The sequence below is a fragment of the Euprymna scolopes genome, chromosome 11 (genome assembly GCF_053919585.1).
Source record: "Euprymna scolopes isolate OS-2025 chromosome 11, ASM5391958v1, whole genome shotgun sequence".
Taxonomy (NCBI): domain Eukaryota; kingdom Metazoa; phylum Mollusca; class Cephalopoda; order Sepiida; family Sepiolidae; genus Euprymna; species Euprymna scolopes.
The window spans coordinates 97156981-97178027 of record NC_136492.1 but is presented as its reverse complement, the minus strand read 5'-3'; the positions used below and the strand labels follow the sequence as shown (position 1 = coordinate 97178027).

General features: G+C 32.6%; 1 protein-coding gene across 2 annotated transcripts in view; it reads right to left on the bottom strand.

Annotated features, from left to right (window-relative positions):
• Positions 1 to 21047, bottom strand: part of LOC145287976 (intraflagellar transport protein 80 homolog) — a 510341-nt gene that overhangs the window by 259427 nt on the left and 229867 nt on the right. For both annotated transcript variants that reach the window (XR_013869238.1, XM_080135951.1), the window contains exon 12: positions 13716 to 13780. Coding sequence is in view for 1 of the 2 variants with exons in the window: in XM_080135951.1 (XP_079992077.1) it covers positions 13716 to 13780 (65 nt within the window). In the remaining variant the exon portion in view is untranslated. The remainder of the gene's footprint in view (positions 1 to 13715; positions 13781 to 21047) is intronic.

Genomic DNA, 21047 nt, shown 5'->3' with positions numbered 1-21047 from the left:
CGGGTTGCACTTGCTTACACCACTGCATTTATATTTGCACTCTATCGGCCCCATAACAGGAGAGTTACTATCTTTAAGAGTATATCTGAGAAAATAGACCATATCCTGTCTGCACATCCCTTGGCTAACATCCACATCTGTGGTGACTTCAACGTCCATAACATGGAATGGCTGACCCATTCAAATAAGACAGACGACGAGGGGAGGTTTTGTCATGATTTTGCCATTGCTTATGACCTCACTCAGATTGTTCGCGAACCCACCTGTGTGCCCGATACTACTGGTCAATATGCAAGCCTCCTAGACCTTTTTCTCTCAACTTCCCCTGAGCTATGCTAATGTTCCGTTCATTCTCCTCTAGCATCCTCCGACCACTCCGTCGAATCAGTTAAGATAAAAATGAAATATAATAAGTCCCCAGACGTACCCCTCCACCGTACTGTATACCGATACTCTATGGCTGACTGGGACAGTTTCCGTACATTCATATCTGATTTACCTCTGTATTCCATGTTTAAAAAGGATGTGTCCTCTATAGTATCAGATCTGACCGAATGGTTAATTGTAGGCATAGACCAATTCATACCATCCAAAAAATTCCAACAAAAACCTAACAGCCAGCCATGGTTCTCCCCAAAATGTGTTGCTGCTATCGCGCACAGAAATCACTTTTTCCATAACTACCAACGTAATAGATGCACTGAGACTAAAGCTGCTTTCAGGAACGTGAGCAACCACTGTAAAAGAGTAATAAAAAATGCAAGAGAGCTATATGCCCGGTCTGTTAAATCCAAAGTAGCTGATCAGCGGCTTGGTTCTCACCAGTTTTGGCAAATAACAAATAGGATCCTGAACAGAAGTGTGCGTTCTATCCCAACCATTATCAATGGACCAGAGGTCATCTCGTCAGCATCAGACAAGGCCAAATTATTTGCCAAGAACTTTGCAGCTAATTCTACCCTATGTGATGAAGGCCATCAACTCCCCATATTTCCTCCTATAACATAGAACACGCTAGGTAACATACAAATATCCGTGCATGAGGTCACCAAGCTAATCAAGAACCTTGATTCCAGTAAAGCAACTGGCCCTGACGGCATCCCAATTATAGTGTTAAAAAAGCTTCAACCAGAACTTGCTCCCATACTTACGAAACTGTTTAAGCGTTGCCTTAAGGAGAAGTGCTTTCCAACTCCCTGGAAAACCTCATCAGTATGCCCTGTATTTAAGAATTCAGGTGATAAGTCATCTCCCTCTCAGTATAGACTAATAAGCCTCCTGTGTGTTATGAGTAAGTTGCTGGAATCCATATTAAATAGAGAAATAGTAAACCACCTCAGCAGAAACAATCTTCTTAGTGACACACAATATGGTTTCCGTTCTGCAAGATCTACCACAGATGTGCTAACGGTTATATCTCACAGGATTAGTGAATCTCTTGACAAAGGCTTCCTTTCTAGGGCAATTGCTCTTGACATATCAAAGGCCTTCGACAAGGTATGGCATAAGGGCCTACTTCACAAGATTTCCAGCTACGGTATAACTGGAAAGGTTTTCTCAATCATTAAATCCTTTCTCTCCGATAGGCTCATAAGAGTAGTGGTCGATGGACAAAAATCAGAGGCCTGCAGTATTAATGCTGGAGTCCTTCAAGGGTCAATCCTGGGCCCAACTCTCTTCCTGATCTACATCAATGATCTCCCTAAACACATACTTAAATCATTCATTGACATCTATGCTGATGACACGACCATCTACGGCAACACATCAAAGGCTGTAAATGACAAAGTTCTCTCTGATTCTCTCTCCTCTGATCTCAAGCGCGTGGTACAGTGGGGGAGGAGGTGGCTGGTTACCTTTAATGCATCTAAAATCAAACTCCTATCTTTACATCATCAACGCTCTGATCCCCATCTGGCATCAATTGAAATGGATGGCTCTCGTCTGGGAGAAGCCCCGTGTTTTGACAAGCTTCTGGGTTTGTCCTTTACTCCTGATCTGAAATGGAACACGTACATCAAGTCTGTTGCCAAGGTCGCTGGAAAGATGGTGGGATCCTTCTACCGCTCCAGAAGATATCTCACTACTGATGCAATTCTCTATCTATATAAAAGCCAAGTACGTCCAAGGATAGAATACTGCTGCCATATCTGAGCAGGAGCTCCTAAAAACAGCCTATCCTGCCTTGACAGAGTACAAAATAGACTTTGTGGCTTAGTGGGGGATGTCCTTTTCTCTACCCTGCAACCTCTCCCACAGAAGAGATGTTGCGAGCCTATCCTTGTTTTATCGTTATTTCCATGGCAGGTGTTCGTCTGAACTCCAATCTCTGGCCCCCCCCCCTCGCAATCTTTCACGAAAAACACCCGTCTAGCTGAATCCACTGTGAAAAATTTCCCCCACTCTTTATCTGTGCCTAAATCAAAACGTGGATTCCATGAACAAAGCTTCTTTCTTAGAACTGCATGCCTGTGGAACTCTGTTCCGTCTGCCTGCTTCCCACCTGACTACAAATTGGATGTCTTCAAGTCCAACGTTGATAAATTAGTAATGAACCGCCCCTTTAATTAAACACTTCACCAAATCTCCACACTAACGTACTGTACTTGCAATAACCCTTATCCTTGAGTGGCTTCTGGGCCTTGATAAGTGGTGACCACCGTGTAAAAAAAAAAAAAGAAAGAAAAAAAATTAAAAGCAAACTTTTTATCTAGAATCCTTAATCTAATTTCGACATTTTTACTCGCAATGAGAACGTTAAATTAATTACTAAAACAGAACAGTTTCACACAACTTTATGTCTCCTTAGAAAAATTAAAAACAAAGTTTTTGTCTAGAATCCTTAATCTAATTTCGATTTTGATTCCAAGAAAATGTCTCAAATTTATGTCTTAAGGGGTTTTAAATAGAAAATGAAATTCATATAAGCCTGCCGACTTGGGGTCGATGACTATGAATCAAAGTCAATACAAATCTGAAATATTTTAATTTTCAAATGGCTAAAGGGATAAAAAAATAACTCTTTGTTTAATAAAAAACTCAACTTGTTATTTTGAGTTTTTACACAACCTCAATATTACATTCAAGGTCACGTATTCTTAAAGCTTGCCAATTAAATTTTCAAAATTATATTGCCAATAAAAAAAAATGAAAGTTGCTCAAAAAGAACCGGCCAGGTTCATCATTGCTTAATTTTGATGATCTGACGGGAACCGGTGTGTCAAGCTGTATGATATATATATATATATATATATACACATACACATACACACAATGGGTAGCAAAAGTATTTGGTACGTCGGTTTTTATCATATTTCTCAAGAAATATCAAGTTAATTTGAATTAAATCTACACTCAATCTTTGAACAGATATTATCTAAAAATAAAACCGAAATGAAGACATACCTAGTTGACAAATATTTATGAACAAAAAATCGAATTACCGATATGCAAAAGTATTTAATACACTGTCAAAATTTCATTTTTATGTGGTCATTTTATCTTGCTACCAATCAGAAGGCACCTCAGGGTTCTGGCTACTTACAGGTCAGTTGATAACAGCTCTCAGACACTGCACAGGTTGCCTCTTTCATCACTGTTTTAAAATGGTTAAAACAAAGGAATTTACAAATCAAAGCAAGGTATAAAGATGGAAAAGAGCTTCAGAACTAATAAACAAATTCCTGATGAACCGCCCCCCCCTATTTAATGACACTTTATCAAATCTCCAATACTAATGAATACTGCAACACTATCCCATTGATTACTGTACACAAAATAACCCTTATCCCCGAAAGGCTTCTGGGCCTTGATAAGTGGTGACCTTCATAAAAAAAAAAAAAAAAAAAAAAACTAAATTTGGTGGTGAGTACAGTTGAGGTTGCCATGAGAAAGTGGAAAACAACAGGTGGTAATACTAAAAATCTTCTAAGAAATAGTCGGTCACGTAAATTAAATGATGTTACATCACTCGTAATATGAAGAAAGAATCATTTATGACGTTTAGAAATTCAAAAAGATTTGCAGGAAGCAATTCATAATGAATTCAATTAAATAATAAATATGTGAAAGATCGTTTGAAATTTGTTTATAAATATCAATGAGAATCGGATGATTTCTGGAACAGTTATTTAGTTAAATGAAACAAAAATTGAGCTTTTTGGCTGAAACATGCGCACCTGTGTATGAAGGAAAAAAGGGGTACAAAATTTAAACCATCTAATATTATTACCACTGTAAAAGTTATAGGTGGAAGTGTGATGATTTAAGGTTGCTTTTTTGTAAATGGAGTTGGAAGACTGGAAATCATAGAAGGGCAAATGAATGCAGCAAAATACACAAAGATTTTGTCAACACATCTGTTCAAGAGTGCCACAGATTTAGGATTAGGTTGCGACTTTATTTTTCAGCAAAACGATGATCCCAAGCACAAGGCTAAAATAACTATGAAATGGTTTAAGGATAATAAGATTAGTATTCTACAGTAGCCTAGCCAGTCACCTAACCTAAATCCCATTGAAAATCTGTGGAAAACTTTGAAGTTAAGGATGCATGGAAAAGAGCCCAAGAATATCAGGAATTGAAGAAAGTTTGCAAAGAAGAATGGCTAAAACTACCAGCAAGTGCTTGTAAGAAACTAGTAGGCAGTATAGAAAGCGTTTGGAGGCTGTAAGACAGAACAGAGGATATACAACTAAATATTATTAAATGTGTTAAATTGATTTTTCATAAATAAATATTTGCTACGTATATCTTCATTTCCTTTTTATTTTTTAGATGGATAATATCTGGTCAAAGATGGAGTGTAAATTTCATTCAATTTAAATTGATATTTTTGGAGAAATATGAAAAGAAAACAATATACCCAATACTTTTGTTACTCACCATGTATATATATATGTATGTTGTTTTGAAAAAAGAAAAACCGAAAGAATTTATAAAATGGTGATCAACGTTTTGTCCCTATTGCAGGGGACATCCTTTTTTCAAAACAACATAACGCCAACCATCACTGGTATTTTTATATTATTTTTATTCATATATATATATATATTTGCATGGGTGCCTGGCGTTGCCCGGGTGTTTGGAGGTATGTACTGAGCAAAAAAAAAAAAAAAAAAAGTGGTAGTAGGAAGGCAGGCTCGAACCCGTATTGTGAAGGAGGAAAAGAGCATGAAAAAAACATGACGTCTTTGCTGTTATGACCACTGCCAAACCGGAAGTGACGTAGGTTTAAATTAAAGCTAGACAATCGAAAAGAGGGGATGACTTACAAAAATATCAGTGAAAAAAGCGACCCCTCCCTGTAGAAAAGTGCCCAGTTGAGGGTGAAGAAATTAATGTTTTAGCCAAATTTTTGGTATTTGTCGTCTGAAGGGTCTAACTACAAAACAATACTGATCTTGTGAAAATTCGTCACCTCTGTCGAAAGTTTTAAGCAGGCATGCAAACATACATACATACATTTATATATTTGTAGCTCAAATTTTCTGACCCAAACCGATTAAAAACTTACCCTATCTCTAAATACCCTTTATGTAAAATTTCAAATGTTTAGACCAGAAATTGTCTGAGTAATTTGGTAGAGACTGCAGAGGTCAATTTTTTTTTTAACTATGACCCCTTAACATTTATTGTTTTCGGCTCAAATCAAGTTATTAAGTTAGATCCATGTCCAAGGAACCTATATCTAAAATTTTAAGTGTTTGGACCCAAAATTGTTGGAGGAGTTTGGTAGAGTTCTCAAAGGTCAAATCGTTGAACTTTGACCCCTTAACAGCCAAATTTCTGGCCGAAAACCGATTACAAAGATTTTTCCAAATCTCACTACCCTGTATATCAAATTTCAAGTCTGTAGACTGAAAATTGACAGAGTTATAGTGTAGAGAAATGCACACAGATAGACAGATACTTTCACTTTTATAGATATATAGATAAAGAAGCTTTGAGTATTTTATTAAAACTTTACTAAATTAAATAATGCAGTTTTGAATGTATCAAATTCCTAGAAATATCAACTAAATTTAACATACTACAGATTTAACACTTACTTTTTGCTAGACAATTCACAATTACAAAAAGGGATTCAGCTATACAATGGGGAGAAAAAGAAAAACTTAACTTAAATTGTTAAATAGAAAAAAGGGATCATAACCTGTTTACCATATAGCTGTTTTGAAGATTTAAAAACAAGACAGCCGTTAAATACATGGCTCTCCATTAGAAAATAACATTTCCCCAATAAGAAATGTAGACAAAATCCACTTACTATTATAGTAATGTATAAAATTAAAAAATAATATATGTAAAAATAATCATAAAATGTTTAATTAAATAATAAATAAATAAATTAATAATAATAATAAAATGTATTATACTATTTTAAGAACCGTTTTGTAATATGTTAAAATCATATAGAAATAAAACTACATTAAAAAAAAAGCTTAAGTACCTTTGGTAGCATATTCCCTCTGCTTCACTTTTTGTTATCAAGTAAGATCTTTGACTTACTTGTAGTTTAATCAAATACTTTTGTATGCAAAATCCGATCCCGCATTTTGCTAATTCCTACCCTCTGATGAGAAGGAAAGTATTTCTTTGAAACTCCGCGGATTAAGGACTATCCACTTATCAAGTGTTTCCTTTTCAGATTAAATATGATTTTAACTCTTTTTCAAAGTGTTTTTTAACATGTTTTATTAACTGTTTGCTCTTATATATATATATATATATATATATATATATATATATGTGTGTGTGTGTGTGTGTGTGTGTTAGTGTCTTACCACTTGCAATACACAATTCTTCTGACTACATCAACTTTCAGCAAAGAAGCAAAATTGGCAAGCGCTGACAAAGATAAATCTTCAAAATAAACAGAAACTGATCCGTTTCCATTTACCCTTTTAATCAGTCTGTAGTAGAAGTAAACACTTGAAATGATAGTAACAACACCAATTCAAGCAATTCCAGTTTTCCTTTCAAGTTAAAAACCTAAGCCCGTTGCCTGAAAAGAAATATATAGGACAACAATTCTACATGCCAAATTTAATTTGCAAATCAAGTAAAGAGGCCTCATTTACTTCACCTCCTTCACATTTGTGAGAAGAATCACTCCAAAGTCCTTTTTTTTATCTCTAATAAAATGATACATGTTGTGTTGATTTCAAGATCATATAAGTTGAGTTTTTTTCTTGATATTAAAAGCATACTTTTTCTATTTAAAAACTAACGCAAATTACTTATTCATGAATATGTGAGTGACTTCATAAAAGTTAACTAATTTGCATATTCCTTTAAATAATGAGTATTAATTAATTATTAATTTTTTAAGTTTTCTTATTAGACTAGCCTGAGTACCTGGTGTTGTCCGGGTGTTTGGAGGTGTGTGTTGAGCAACAGCAACAACAACAACAAAAAAAAGTGATGTCTTTGCTGTTGCATTCATCGCCAAACCGGAAGTGGCGAAGGTTTAAATTAAGGCTAGTCAATCAAAAAGAGAGGATGACCTTCGAAAATATAGGTGAAAAAAGTGACCCCCACCTTGTAGAGAAGTACCAGTTGAGGGTGAAGGAATTAATGTTTTCAACCATTTGTTTGATATTTGTCATCCAAAAATTTGCGCTTCAAAACGATACTGGTCTTGTTAAAATCTGTCACATCTGTCAAAAGTTTTTGGCAGACATACAAACATGCATACATTTATACAGACAGGTGAGATTTATATTATAGACTAGCGGGGGCCACCGGCGATGCTCGGGTGTTTGGAGGTGTGTGTGGTGTTAAATAAAAAAGAACTCGGGGAGGAGGGGGGGGATTGAACCCGATACCCTGAGGTGAAGTCTGAAAATAAAATCGGCCAGCCAGAATGAGTTACTGAAAGATGTTTGAATTTATTTAAGTAAGAACCAAATTGACAGGTGCACGCCTGGAAGTCGTTGAGCGTTATGACGACGACGACGTCAATGACCAGGTTTGTTTGTTATATGCGAAGTAAAAAAAGAAAACAACGTTTTAATTAAGCGGGGGGGGGGGGGGGGGGGAATCAAAACATTGAAAAAAAAAACACAAAAAAAAACTAATGTAAGGCAAACGAACGATGAAAACAAAAAACCGAACACATGAAAAATGGCTTAAATAAGCCTGTTTCGATATTAAAATTTTAAAAATCAGTGGGTACCTGGGTGTTTTTGAGTGTGTGGTCAGGGGGTGGATAAGCGAAGTAAAAAAACAAAAACAGAAAAACAAACGTTACATGAAAAATGGCTTAAATAACACTGGTTCAATATTTAAGTTAAAAAAATCGAAAAAAAAAAGAAGACACCTCACACCATGATTCGAACCGAAAACGTTTAGATAACGAACCAACGTACTAATCAACTGACCTAACGCGACGTACATGAAATTTGTTCAGTTTTTCAACTATTGAAAGTAAATCAGGTCATGACGTCATCTGGCGCATGTGTAGAACCGCTCGTCGTCACAAGAAGACTATTTTTTTTACCCCCCCCCTGTAGAAAATTGTCCATTTTGGGGTGAAAAAGGAACGTTTTTTGCCAATTTTTCGAGCGAAGGATGGGGCTTCGATATGATACCGAATTTGTGAATTTTCGTTGTGTCTATCGAAAGTTTTTACCAGACACACACACATACATACATTTTCGTTTTTATATATATAGATGATTGGTTTCATTTAACTATTATGCTTCATTTTATTTATGAAAAGTTTCTACATTGTGTGTAATTGCATAGAATTTAGGATGAAAATGTTCTATCACATGTACGTTTATATATATATATAGATATATAAATTACCTTCTTTGTGTGTGTATGTGAAATGGCTCTACCAAACTCCTCTCTGTATATTTGGTCTACAGACTTGAAACTTAATATATAGGGTACTTAGACCTGTGGAATATTTCAATTTGGTTTTTAGCTAAGGGGTCAACATTGAAAAAAAAATTGATATTGGCAGGAGTAAGTGAAATAAAGCTAAAATATATATAGCTTAAAGTCACTTAATTTTAACCTTTTTCATCCATCTGTTGATAGCTCAAACAATAACAATGCTGGAGTGCTAAATAATTACTAAGGTTGGAGCACTAAACATTTGGGTTTCAATTCTAGCTAACGGCACACAAGTCATATTTTTTTTTATAACTTTTGAAGTTATTACTCTATATTGAATACAATATAATAATCAATTGAGAATTGGCTCCATAATAATAAATATGGAATCTGCATTAATTAAAATGTAATATTTATGCATATTTTGACAATTTCTGGTCTAAATATTCAAATGAATGTAAATGACTCAAGTATTGGAAACATTTCTAATCTTCTCTAATAGTCGTAATGTCTCTGTTTCAATTTATATATTTTTTTTTTCTTTTTCTTTTTAAAGTTAATGAGTTCTTATTCTTCTGATGAGTTAGGGTGGAAAATACTACAACATTGGCATAATAATTATATGATTGTTTCTGTGCTACGAAACAGGTGCTGTCAAGAATTGAACATTTTGATATGCTGAAAGAAATAAATGTTCACATGAATAACATCTTCGAATTTGTAATATAGACTTTTTGTCATTTGTGTGTGTGTGTGCGTATATATATATATATATATATATATATATTTCATCTGTTGTATATTCCTGCCATGCATTCTATAGATGCAAAACCCTCGAAATTATTACCCCCTCCCCTTTGTTCAAACATACTTATCTAAGTATGCTTCTAAATGTAGTTTTAGAATGCATCTTGTTATGGTGTTCTATCTTCAAAACCCTCACAGGCGTTTGTGACATATTTCCATTCTATAGGTATCCAAGACTCATGCAGACTCTACAATTGAATCAGCTTTGTACAGAACAAGATACTACACTTTGATCTTTGTTTGAAGGTATAGAAAGTATATTTTACTTTGAGTTTTACATTTGACACAACAGTGATATCAGATGAAATGTTAAAAAAATGTTTTTTTTCATTGCATCTTTTTTGATCAGGTGGTCCCATATTTTCAAAAAGGGCTGGAGAACGATAAAATATGTACATACATGAAAATGCCTTAGCATATTATTACATAGATAAATTGCTACTGATAAGGGAGGTAATTCAGTATATATTCAAATAGATGCAACCGTCAGCATCTGACTGAAGTATCAATATTGATTGCCAACAAACGTTGGGAAGCAATGAAAAAAGTATGCCATCATTATGGATGGCATGGGCACAGTACTTATTCTGTTAATATTTTTCTTTAACAAGAAATCTCTTTATGTGCAAAAATGATCTTTAATGAAACAGCATTTATCATTTTAGAGCAGTTGATATAAAGAGCATTTTTTCTCATAATAGTATTATTAGAAATGATTACACAAACAGCTTAGATTGGGATATCAAACAAATTGCTTCTTAAATACCTGATGAATAAAAGTTTTCATGAAATAACTAGTAAGGTTTCTCAGAGTAAAGGGAAGAGTTTATCAGGCATGTGTACGCAGTGTGATATATAGTAAGTGAAAGCTGGCCAGTAAGGGTTGGGCATATGTGTTGCATGGATAGAAATGATATGAGAATCATATGATGGATATATAATTTGAATCTTAAAGACAGATTTAAATCTGATGAACTCAAAAGAAGATTAAATCTGGACAGAATAGGGAGATGTGTACCGAATAGAACTCAACAATTTGATCACATTGAAAGAATTTTAAGTTCTTAAGTGTAGAACAGTCGAGGTAACAAGGTCAGCAGGGTTGGGCCAAGAAAAACACGGAAACAAGAGATGAGCATGAATTTGAGAGAAAGAAGGATAAAGACCTGGCCAGAGATAGGTGAGTTTGGGTATTAATTTGTAAAAGCCATCAAACATAAGGGAGCATGTAAAACAGATGTAAAACATGAAAAGGTGGTGGTGGATGACATTACATTCAGTTAATAAAGATCATAAGCTTTCTATATGTAATGTTTTCTTCAATAACTACAAGAAACCTTCTCTACCACCAATAGCAATGGCCAATGACTCTTTATCTGAAAGTACATCTTTTAAACTCCTTGGCCTAACGTTCACAGGAAACATGAGTTGGAACATTTACATTGAAAGCATTGCCAGGACCGCTGCGAAGAAGGAGTGGCTCTCTCTCTACTGTGCTAGAAAACTACTAACACCCGAAAATATTCTGTACCTCTATAAAGCCACTATTTGCCCATGTATGGAGTATTGTTGTCATATTTGGGCTGGTGCATCTGCTACTAGTCTCTGGCTTCTAGACATGGTTCAAAAGAGAGTCGCCAATCTGATAGGTCCTGAACTGGCATCTAAGCTTCAGCCCCTGTCCCATTGACGAAATGTTGCATCCCGCTGCCTGTTCTACAAGTATTTTAATGATGAATGCTATGAGGAACTGCAAGCATTTGTGCCCCCATGACGTAAACACCCTCGACAAACCCGGCAGGCAGCTAAATCCCCCCCACACACACACACAGTAGTGATCCCTAGATGTAAAAGAGCTTTCTACTCCAGTAGTTTCTTCCTCAAAACTGCTAGACTCTGGAATTCCATTCCAGGTCCCTGCTTCCCCAACTGTACTGATATGCGGAAGTTCAAGTATAATGTGAACCAACATCTTGCTGCCCAACTTCCTACATAGTACATCAGTAGCTGCTGCCCCTGATAGTAGCCCCCTACACCAAAGTGGCAATGTGCCTTGTTTGGGGTGAAAATGTAAATAAAAAAAAATTAACAAAGATATATTTTGCATTATTTCCTCACATCGACTTGCAAAGAATCTAATGACTCCAACTTCACTTACAGGTTTTGTAAAAGTAAAAAATCGATGATAAACTTGATCCCAAAACTTTGTTTTCCATTTTAAGCTCATGTCGTCATGCGATCATTACTTGATATTTTGCCTTTGCTTCATCTTTGTTTCGCTTGCAGTAAGATGCTTATCGTCTTCAGAATTTCAATTTCTTATCACCTTTTTACTTTCTAAAAGAACAATCGTGTTTTCAAACAGAATCCAATATTTCTCACATAGCCTCAATCTAAACCTTTATCATCAGACAGAATTCTTCAAATACTTTAAACTTCCTCCATGGAAATTTTTGAACCATGTAGTATATCTTTTATATGTCTATTTATATAAAGTTAGGTATTTGTACATGTTTATATATTTCTATGTAGAGCTCACTTTCAAGCTAATTAATCGATCATTAAGAATTTCCGTACATAATTGCTAGGCATAAGGGTGTGTTAAGTTTAATAAAAAGAGGATGGAAGCCCTTCATGAAAATTCAGATGCCTCTGACTTTTTTCTGAAATTTGAACAAGTATCAGACATTAATTAATAAATAGTTCCCAAATTTCAATTTTGTTACAGTATTTTAAAGAAGTTTTAAGTAGCACAATATAAGCAGAACCTTCCATTTGAAAATTTGAATATTTCAGATTTGCATTAAATTTGATCCATGATTGATTCATTAGATATCAAATAAGGTAGATTCATAAATTAATTTTTTTTCTCAAACTTAAGCTTTAAATTTGAGACATTTTCTAGAATCAAATTATGTAATGGATTTTGATAAAAATTGGAATAAGGATTCTAGACATAACTTTAATAACATATCTTGATTTTAATGTACATAAGGGTATATAAAAGTGGTGTAAGATATTTTCAACAAAGAAACTAACATATCGAAAAATGTGTCATAATCAGACTTTCAATAAATCCTATTATATAAATCCATGAAAACTTTTTTGATGCACATGAAAGATAAAGACATAATTTATCAGAATAAAATGATTTTGCAAAAAAATAAAATAGAAATTTATTCAGATTAAAACACAATAAAACAATTTCATTTTATGAACAACTGTGGAAATGTAAGAAAGAATTCTAACATTTTTATAAGACTGCTATAAAATAAAATGCAACATATGTCTTTTGGGTAAAAGGCTACACTTGTAACACACATTCCATTCCTGGTCTTCTTGTCACTCCATGAATCAGACAGAATATTGTTTATATAATAAATGCTTGTCAATTGTCTGTTAAGATTGTAGACATTTTTGGCACTAACAACCCATTTCGATAGTGTTCAATCTTAGAATTTCTTAGAGGATCTGAGAGTATTTTCCCTTGTTCTGTTTATTTAGGTTAAAAGGAAGTAATTTGTTGGTTGACCTTGTTCCTTCCTGTAAGGCTCTTGTAGACTTGAACCATGTCGCTTTGATTGTGTAGATAATATATGGAGGGCAGTATCATTGCTTCCAATCATTTCTCATAATGTCAAATACAATTTGGTAAACCTATGCTGAACTTTCTTAACCTTATCAATGTCATTAGCAAATTAGTGAATCCTGAGAGCATTGGTATAGTCTAATATCGGCCTACCCATTGTGGTAAACAGTTTCTTCATAATTATCATCAGAGGCAAAAGTGTACGGTCAGTCATGTTCACTTATTTTTCAACATGGAATTTCAACCTATTGCCAAGATACACTTGTAAATCTTTTTTTTAACTTTGACTCTTTAAGATTTTTCAGTTATTTACATTTGTCTTTCACTCTGTATATTGATAGTATGTTGATGTCCCCAAAGCACCTCACAATGCATTCATAGGACATACATTACATTATTTATTGCCCAATGGATATGCAAAATATAGTTTAGTCTGTTAGGTAATGAATAAACTAATGAATAATTTACTAACCGCATGTGAAATTGGTTTACCATCTCCAACAGGTCTTCCTGAGCTGGTGTCAAAAACATGAATAACTGAAAGTAAATACAAAATACACAATATTCAAAAATCAGATGTAGTATTGTAGTAAAAGGATAATAAAATTGGAGAAAGATTGGAAAATATTAAAAGTAATATAAGTTTTAAATATTTACCAACAAAATTTAAAACAATATCTCCCCCAAAAAAATTTCAACATATTTGCTTTTTATTACTTTTCAGAGAACTTGAGAGGAAAATTTTCATAATTCGAAATCAATAGAATGAAGTTAAAGAATGTGAAAACACGCCACAAAATATATTTGACTATTTTTACGATACTTTCAACGAAATGATAAAATCAATAATAGCAGACTGTGTATTCAGACAGCATCTAATTTAAAATATAAAGTTGCTTTCACAAATAGGATAAAATCAAATTCACCAAAAAATGATAGATTACAGTTTTTTAAACATTAAAAAAGAAATGCTCTGCCGATTAAGATCATTACATCTTTCAAACTGCTTTTTCATTCATGTGAATAAACACACAATGTAATTTTCATACGTGTTTTATTATTTCGTTTTTAATGAAAGGAAAACTACAATTTAAATAAATAAAGAGTAAATAAAAATACAACACAACAAATATCTGGGTTGCATCTAAAATTTTCGAGAATATATAAACATTTTTTGATTTCAATTCTTTTCTTAAAAATAGGGTAAAAGTGGTGGATGTATCATTCTATGTCAGGGTGATATCAGTTGATTTGCTTAACTATTTCTACTGACACTATGCTTAGGGATTGAAGTCTAGACCTCCAGGTAGAATTCATATCCCCTAAAGTATATGTTCTATGTATCACAAAGCCTACTGAATTAAAGTATTGGCTCTAAGACAGTCTAAGTGATGCATATCTGTAGGTTGTGAGTTCAATCCTTGAAAATAATAGACCGTCACATTGTCACAAGTGTAAAGAAAGTCAATTAAGTGATATTATATATTCTAAGAAATTAATCATAATAGTCTACTTCTATGAATTTAGTTCGACATTACCAGAAGGGCAGAGAATTAATATAACAAACTGGATGTGAAGAAGACTAAAACATGTAGATAACATAAAAAATAAATTGCAATTGGAGATCTTCTAAAAAAATATTAAGCAGATAAATACGGTCAATATTTTTATTTTCAGTACACAATATATATATATATATATATATATATATATATACATACATATAACTACTTCATTTACTCACATGAATTAATATACGAAAGTATAAATTTATGCGTAAACTTTAAGTATTTACTTCAACAGTGCTCAATATGTAGGTAGAGCTAATTAGGAAGTATTAAAATATATATGGCGATTAAGCTACACAGAATATTCCGCATTTCATCCACTCTAGGATTCTTCAGGCTTATGCATATGCTGTGTAGCTTAATCGGCATATGTATTTTATAACTTACTATATATGCATATATATATGTGTGTGTGTGTGTATGTTAATGTGCATTTCAAAAGTTTAAAGCTTTAATTATGATTCAAAATATTTTAATCATGCTGTGAGAATAAATATTCAACCATATCACTTTTCATATACATGCCTATTTTACAATCCTCTTTATTAGTATAAAATACATAGTATTATTTTACAGTAAAGATACAGGCTGCAAATGATTTTCTTCATCAGTATATTACAATTTAGCAATGTCAATTATCTGTAATATTATATGGACAACAAACAATTCCAAGTAAAGAGAGAATATAAAATAAATACCAGGTTTCATATCAATGTATTCTTCTCCAAATATAGTAGTTCAAACAACAATTTATTTTCGCATCCTAAATAAATCATCAGCATGGCTAGCGAGATTTGAAACTGGGATGTCAGCAATGAAGCTTGCTGCTATACCACTGGGTCAAGAAAACTCAGTAAAGGAGGTATATAACTATTGCCATAGATTTATATGGTTGTTTTAATTTTTTTTTGATATTGATAATTGAACATATTCAAAGATCATTTTACAGTGAAGCATTACCTAGATGATCACTGTATATATACTCATCTGCAGACAACTGTTTTGCCATATCAATGTTTCTCAGTAGGGGCTAGATACAGTAAGTGTTTCAGGCTGAGATTCAAACCTTACTGCTTATGCAGTAGTCAGCAATCTTACTAATCAACCAGTTATGCTCATCACAAAAGTAAAATGGTGTTTACAGGTATTTTACCAGTTTCTGAGAAGTCAATTCTAATTATGAAATGCAATGCTCTATGTTAAGTGGCTCAACCTAAAAGTGGGAAGTAAGTATATTTGTCTGTAAGTACCATATATACAAAAAACAATTTTAGAGCAATTGCTAGCAAACTAATGTAAGAAGATGTTACTTAATTAGCCCTTAATAACACAAGAAAGTATCTTAAACAAATAACAGTAATTTTTTTTTTTTTTAATCAAACTGCTTCAATCACCATTTTCTTCTTATTTATTTATTTTTTTTTTACCAATGGATCACCACTTATCAAGGCCTGGGAGCCACTCGAAGATAAGGTTTAAAGAAGCTGTCAGTTGGACATTGAATGTGGATGTTTTTTTAAAGATCTAAAATGGGCAGATTTTTTAAGAGGAATTGATTATGTAAGGGGACTGCTTAACAAGTATTTGTTTACATTAAAGTTAAGGAGAACCATATTAAATTGGCGGGGAAGCAGCTTTGCAGTATTTTGTTCCACAAAAGGGATACCCTATAAAAGAAACTTGGAAGCTGTGCTTGGTCTTCGGTATGGAAAAAGAGAAAGGAAAATTCTCTACTGTGGTTGTATCTAGGCAGGTTCTTGCTGTGAATATTTTACATAGAAAGGAGGGCGGGAAATTAGAACTTAGTCATGTACCTACCATGAACAGATTTAAACAGTAGAAAAAGGCTAGCAATATCTCTTCTGTGTAAAATTGGTTGCAATGAAGAAAATAGATCATCTTCCACTAGATTGTGAAGGTGGTTTTGTACACTGTCAATGTAAAACAGTGCTCAGAGTGCAACCTGTCCAGATACAACAGCAGTACTCTATCTTAGGACTGATCTGGCTTTTATACAAATAGAAGATTTTGTTAAGATTGAAGGATTTTCTGGGGCAATAGAATGATCCAACTTTTTTTTTACAAGAGTGCTTAGCAATAATTTTATATGTCTTCAAGTTCAGGTCTAGAAAGTCAGTTCTAGGAGTTTATTAAGGAAAAAGGATTCCTTAATGAGAGAAAGCCATTCAAGTGGAAATTGATTGTGAAAAGAGAAAAGATGCATTAAAAGTGACAAGCCTCTCCCCCGCCATTGTACTATGTGCTTTGAATTGGAAAAAGGAGAAACAGTCAGAAAGATCTTGGCCATCAGTTGCTGCCATAGATAGATGTGTCATCTGCATAAATGATTATGTCAGGACACGATTTGAAGGAACATTTATGAAGATCAGGAAGAGGGTAAAGTAAAAAATGGATCTTTGAGGTATGCCGACATAGATATTTTGAGTTTCAAACTTCTGTCAGTCTGCACCTTATTTTAATAGACATATCAGAAAGAAAAGATTTTATGGTTCTGCGTGTAAATGATAAACATAAATTTATAAATCTCAACGTTACATGATTCAAACTTACAATGTTTATATCCTTATCTAATACCAGCTTAAATGTCTGTTAAAGTCATTCACAACCCACTTAAGTATAAAGTAATAAAATATAACAATTAGATTATACATACTTAAAGATAATGGTTTTTTAAATATATGATATAAGAGGTTTTCAAGTACTGAAATATTAAAACTGCAGTTAATTTTTTTTATACTGCTTTTTCCTATAATCAATTGAAAGTGTGTGAATTTCGTGCAGATAATTCACTTTCCATGATTGCAAAAACAACTTTCATCTCTTAACACTAAAGTATAATCAGCTACATCAAATTTTATGGAATTTTGATTTTTATAAGAAAGCATTTCCCTATAGATTTAGAAACTCGGAATGCATCAAATATTAAAATTGCAATTCGATCTGAAATGGATATATCTTTGATCTAGAAATGTATTTTTCAAGGAAACTATGAATATAAAATCTGTTAAGTAATGTTACTTTCAATGAAAAATAATGTATATTACTTATACAAAATCATTTCGAGCTTACAATGAGGACACTGATATAGAAACAATATATTAATATTGTTCCTAATCTCTCCCTCTCTCTTGGACAGAGTACAAAAAAGAGTTTCTAACCAAATAGATCCTGCACAAAGCTGCAGCCCCTGTTGAATCACTGCAATGTTGCACCCCTGTGTTTGAAATATTAAAGCCAAAATAATTAAAAATTGGTGACAAAGTCAATAAATTTGAGCAAGACAAATAATTAAAATTATTTTAAATCAACTAGTTTTTCAGTATGAATTCTGAAAATGACTTGTAATAACTATGGCTATTCTTTTCCTTGCTTTGATTCTCAGGTATATATCCATTGATATCTTATATGTTTTTATGCAGAATGATGTGATCCTCGGTTGATTAATTGCGTCTAACTGTATCGGATATATACTCGAGAGTAAAAACAATGAAAAGAATATGCTGTTGTCATAACCCTAGTCATAACACAACAATTTCTAGATATGTCTATCAGTCTACATTAAAAGTAAATTGACTCCATTTTCAATTTATACAGTACAGCCCAAAACAATAACATGTCATCATTAGCTAATGATATGTAAATGAAGTAGAATTTTACCAATGAAAGCAGCTCTATAATTGTCAATAAATACTTGTCACAACCCGTCCTCATAGGTCATCAAATTTCATTCATATCATTCATCATTTTCAATCCTCTCATAAATATTCATCATCAATAAAGTGACAAGCTATCCATCTCATTAACCCTTATCCTTCAGTGACTTTTAGCCTTCATAAGTAGCGACTCATCTATAAAAGTGAACATATCTGTGTGTGTGTGTCTGTGTACATTTCCCTACGCAATAACTCTGTCAATTTTCAGTCTACAGACTCAAAATTTGATATACAGGGTACTGAGATTTGGGAAAATCTTTGTAATCATTTCAGCCAGAAATTTGGCTGTTAAGGGGTCAAAATTCAACGATTTGACCTTTGAGAACTCTACCAAACTCCTCCCACAAGTCCGGTCTAAACACTTGAAATTTTAGATATAGGTTCCTTGAACATGGATCTAACTTGATAACTTGATTTGAACCCAAAACATTAAAGATTAAGGGGTCATAATAGGGGTCAAAGTTACAAAAATTGATTGCTTTTTTTTTTTTTTTTGCTCAAGATACACTTCCAAACAGCCGGGTAATGCCGGGTTGAAATGCTAGTTAGCAATAAAAACAGGATTCAACATCAACAATAGTCATAAGTACACTATCACCACAACTTGTTAGCAAAACAAACTTAAGCATAAGTAATGTTTTGGCTGATTCTGCTGTCCTTTATAATGAGTGTATACTTTCTGTTAGTTATGATATGAAGCATATATATGTACATTAATACAATTAGATGTTATACTAGCTAAACCTACACAATATTCATGATAATCTTTTTACTTTTATTTTACTTTTTTTATTGTTTTTATAATTGTTTTTTTTTTAAATAGAAATTTGAAAGTTTAATTTAACTAATAGGGTATTGTTTGGTTATCAAATTATTAATGGAACCCAATTGCTATAAGACTATAATTAATTTTGTTAAACTAAGACGTAAATAGCTTCTAAAACTTTCAATATTTTAATACATGATGAGTTGGCAATAATTTTAAAGCCAGAAACGAGTTTCTAGCTAACATTTTAAATGTTTCCAAATTCCTTTTAATTTTCATATATAGATATTATGTCAGAATTTACTATAAAATATGTTTCTTAAAAGTTTAACAAAAAAACAAAAAAAAAACCCCAAAGATTTTATGATCATTTTTTGCAAATTATGTGAATAGTTGCCATATCTACAAATTTTAAGTGAAAGCTGTCATTTCTTGAAATCAATGATTCGAATTTTTAAATAAGTCGTAAACTGAACAAAACAAAACTTGATTTACTTGACACAAGTCATCTATTCCTTCCCCCAAAAGATGGAGGGAAAATATTTTTGCTGTTTTTCTCATCATTTTCTTCAAACTGTCACATTTGTCACCTGCATTCAGATATTTATCTTGATTCTGTATTAATTCTTGCCTTTGAGAAGTCATCAGATTTCATTCATACCAAAAATAATAGTTTATTTTTTGTTTCTTCTATTAATATTTTCATGTGAAAAAAAAAAATGAGTGAAGTTGAAATCCAGCAAATGACAGCTGTACCTGAAGGACAGCAAGGCCAGCCATCATCTACTTTTTTTAAAATGTTTTCTTTCCCTCCTTATTTCCTTATCAATATAACTTGATTTTTATTCAGTTTTATTTCATTTTAACTTAAAGTTTTCAAATATCAATAACCGAATGAAATTATCTTTTTTTTATTGATTTAAAGACAAAATTCTTAACAGGGAAAATGCTATGTAGATTTTACACACACAGAACATGCTGTACGCTATTTCATATAATAACAGTACTAGTAATAAACATTAATGTGAACTTAAAAATATTTATAAATTAATTGTTATGCTTTGAACACACTATTTTCCAACTGTACTTGTATGTTTAAGGGTATTTACCCATAGTGTGTGTGAGTTGAGCCAGCTCCAAATAAGTTCAGTGTGTCTCAGAATACACTGGACAATTTCAATTCTAACAACGAATACCAAAATATATATATAAATATGAAACTCTGTGGAATAAGGACTTTGAAAAATTTTTTTTTAGAGTATTCAGTCGAACAATAAATTTAATTGTAAATTTCAACTTACAGTTTAAATTTCTTTTCTCATATATATATATATATATATATATATATATATATATATATATATTCAAAGATAAGTCATTTACAAATATATGAACCTTAGTAAATCATTAATCTTTTAGAAGTAACAATCTATGTAACATCAATTCATAAACAGGATTATAGAACATGCAAATGGAACATAAAACTTAGATGAAATTAAATATTTTTGTGACATTCATTTATTTTTGTTCTCCTTAAAAAGTAGTGGAAAAACTCTTTCATATTGTAAAATCCCCGCGTGAGATATTGAAATATGATATACATTTGCAGCAATCATTTAATGGACACACCACAAGAGGAAAACAGAATTTTAAAAATGGTAAAATAAAAGAGAACAAACAGGTTAATGAAGATTACATTCCAGTCACATCTACTAAAGAAAAGGAGAGTGAAGATG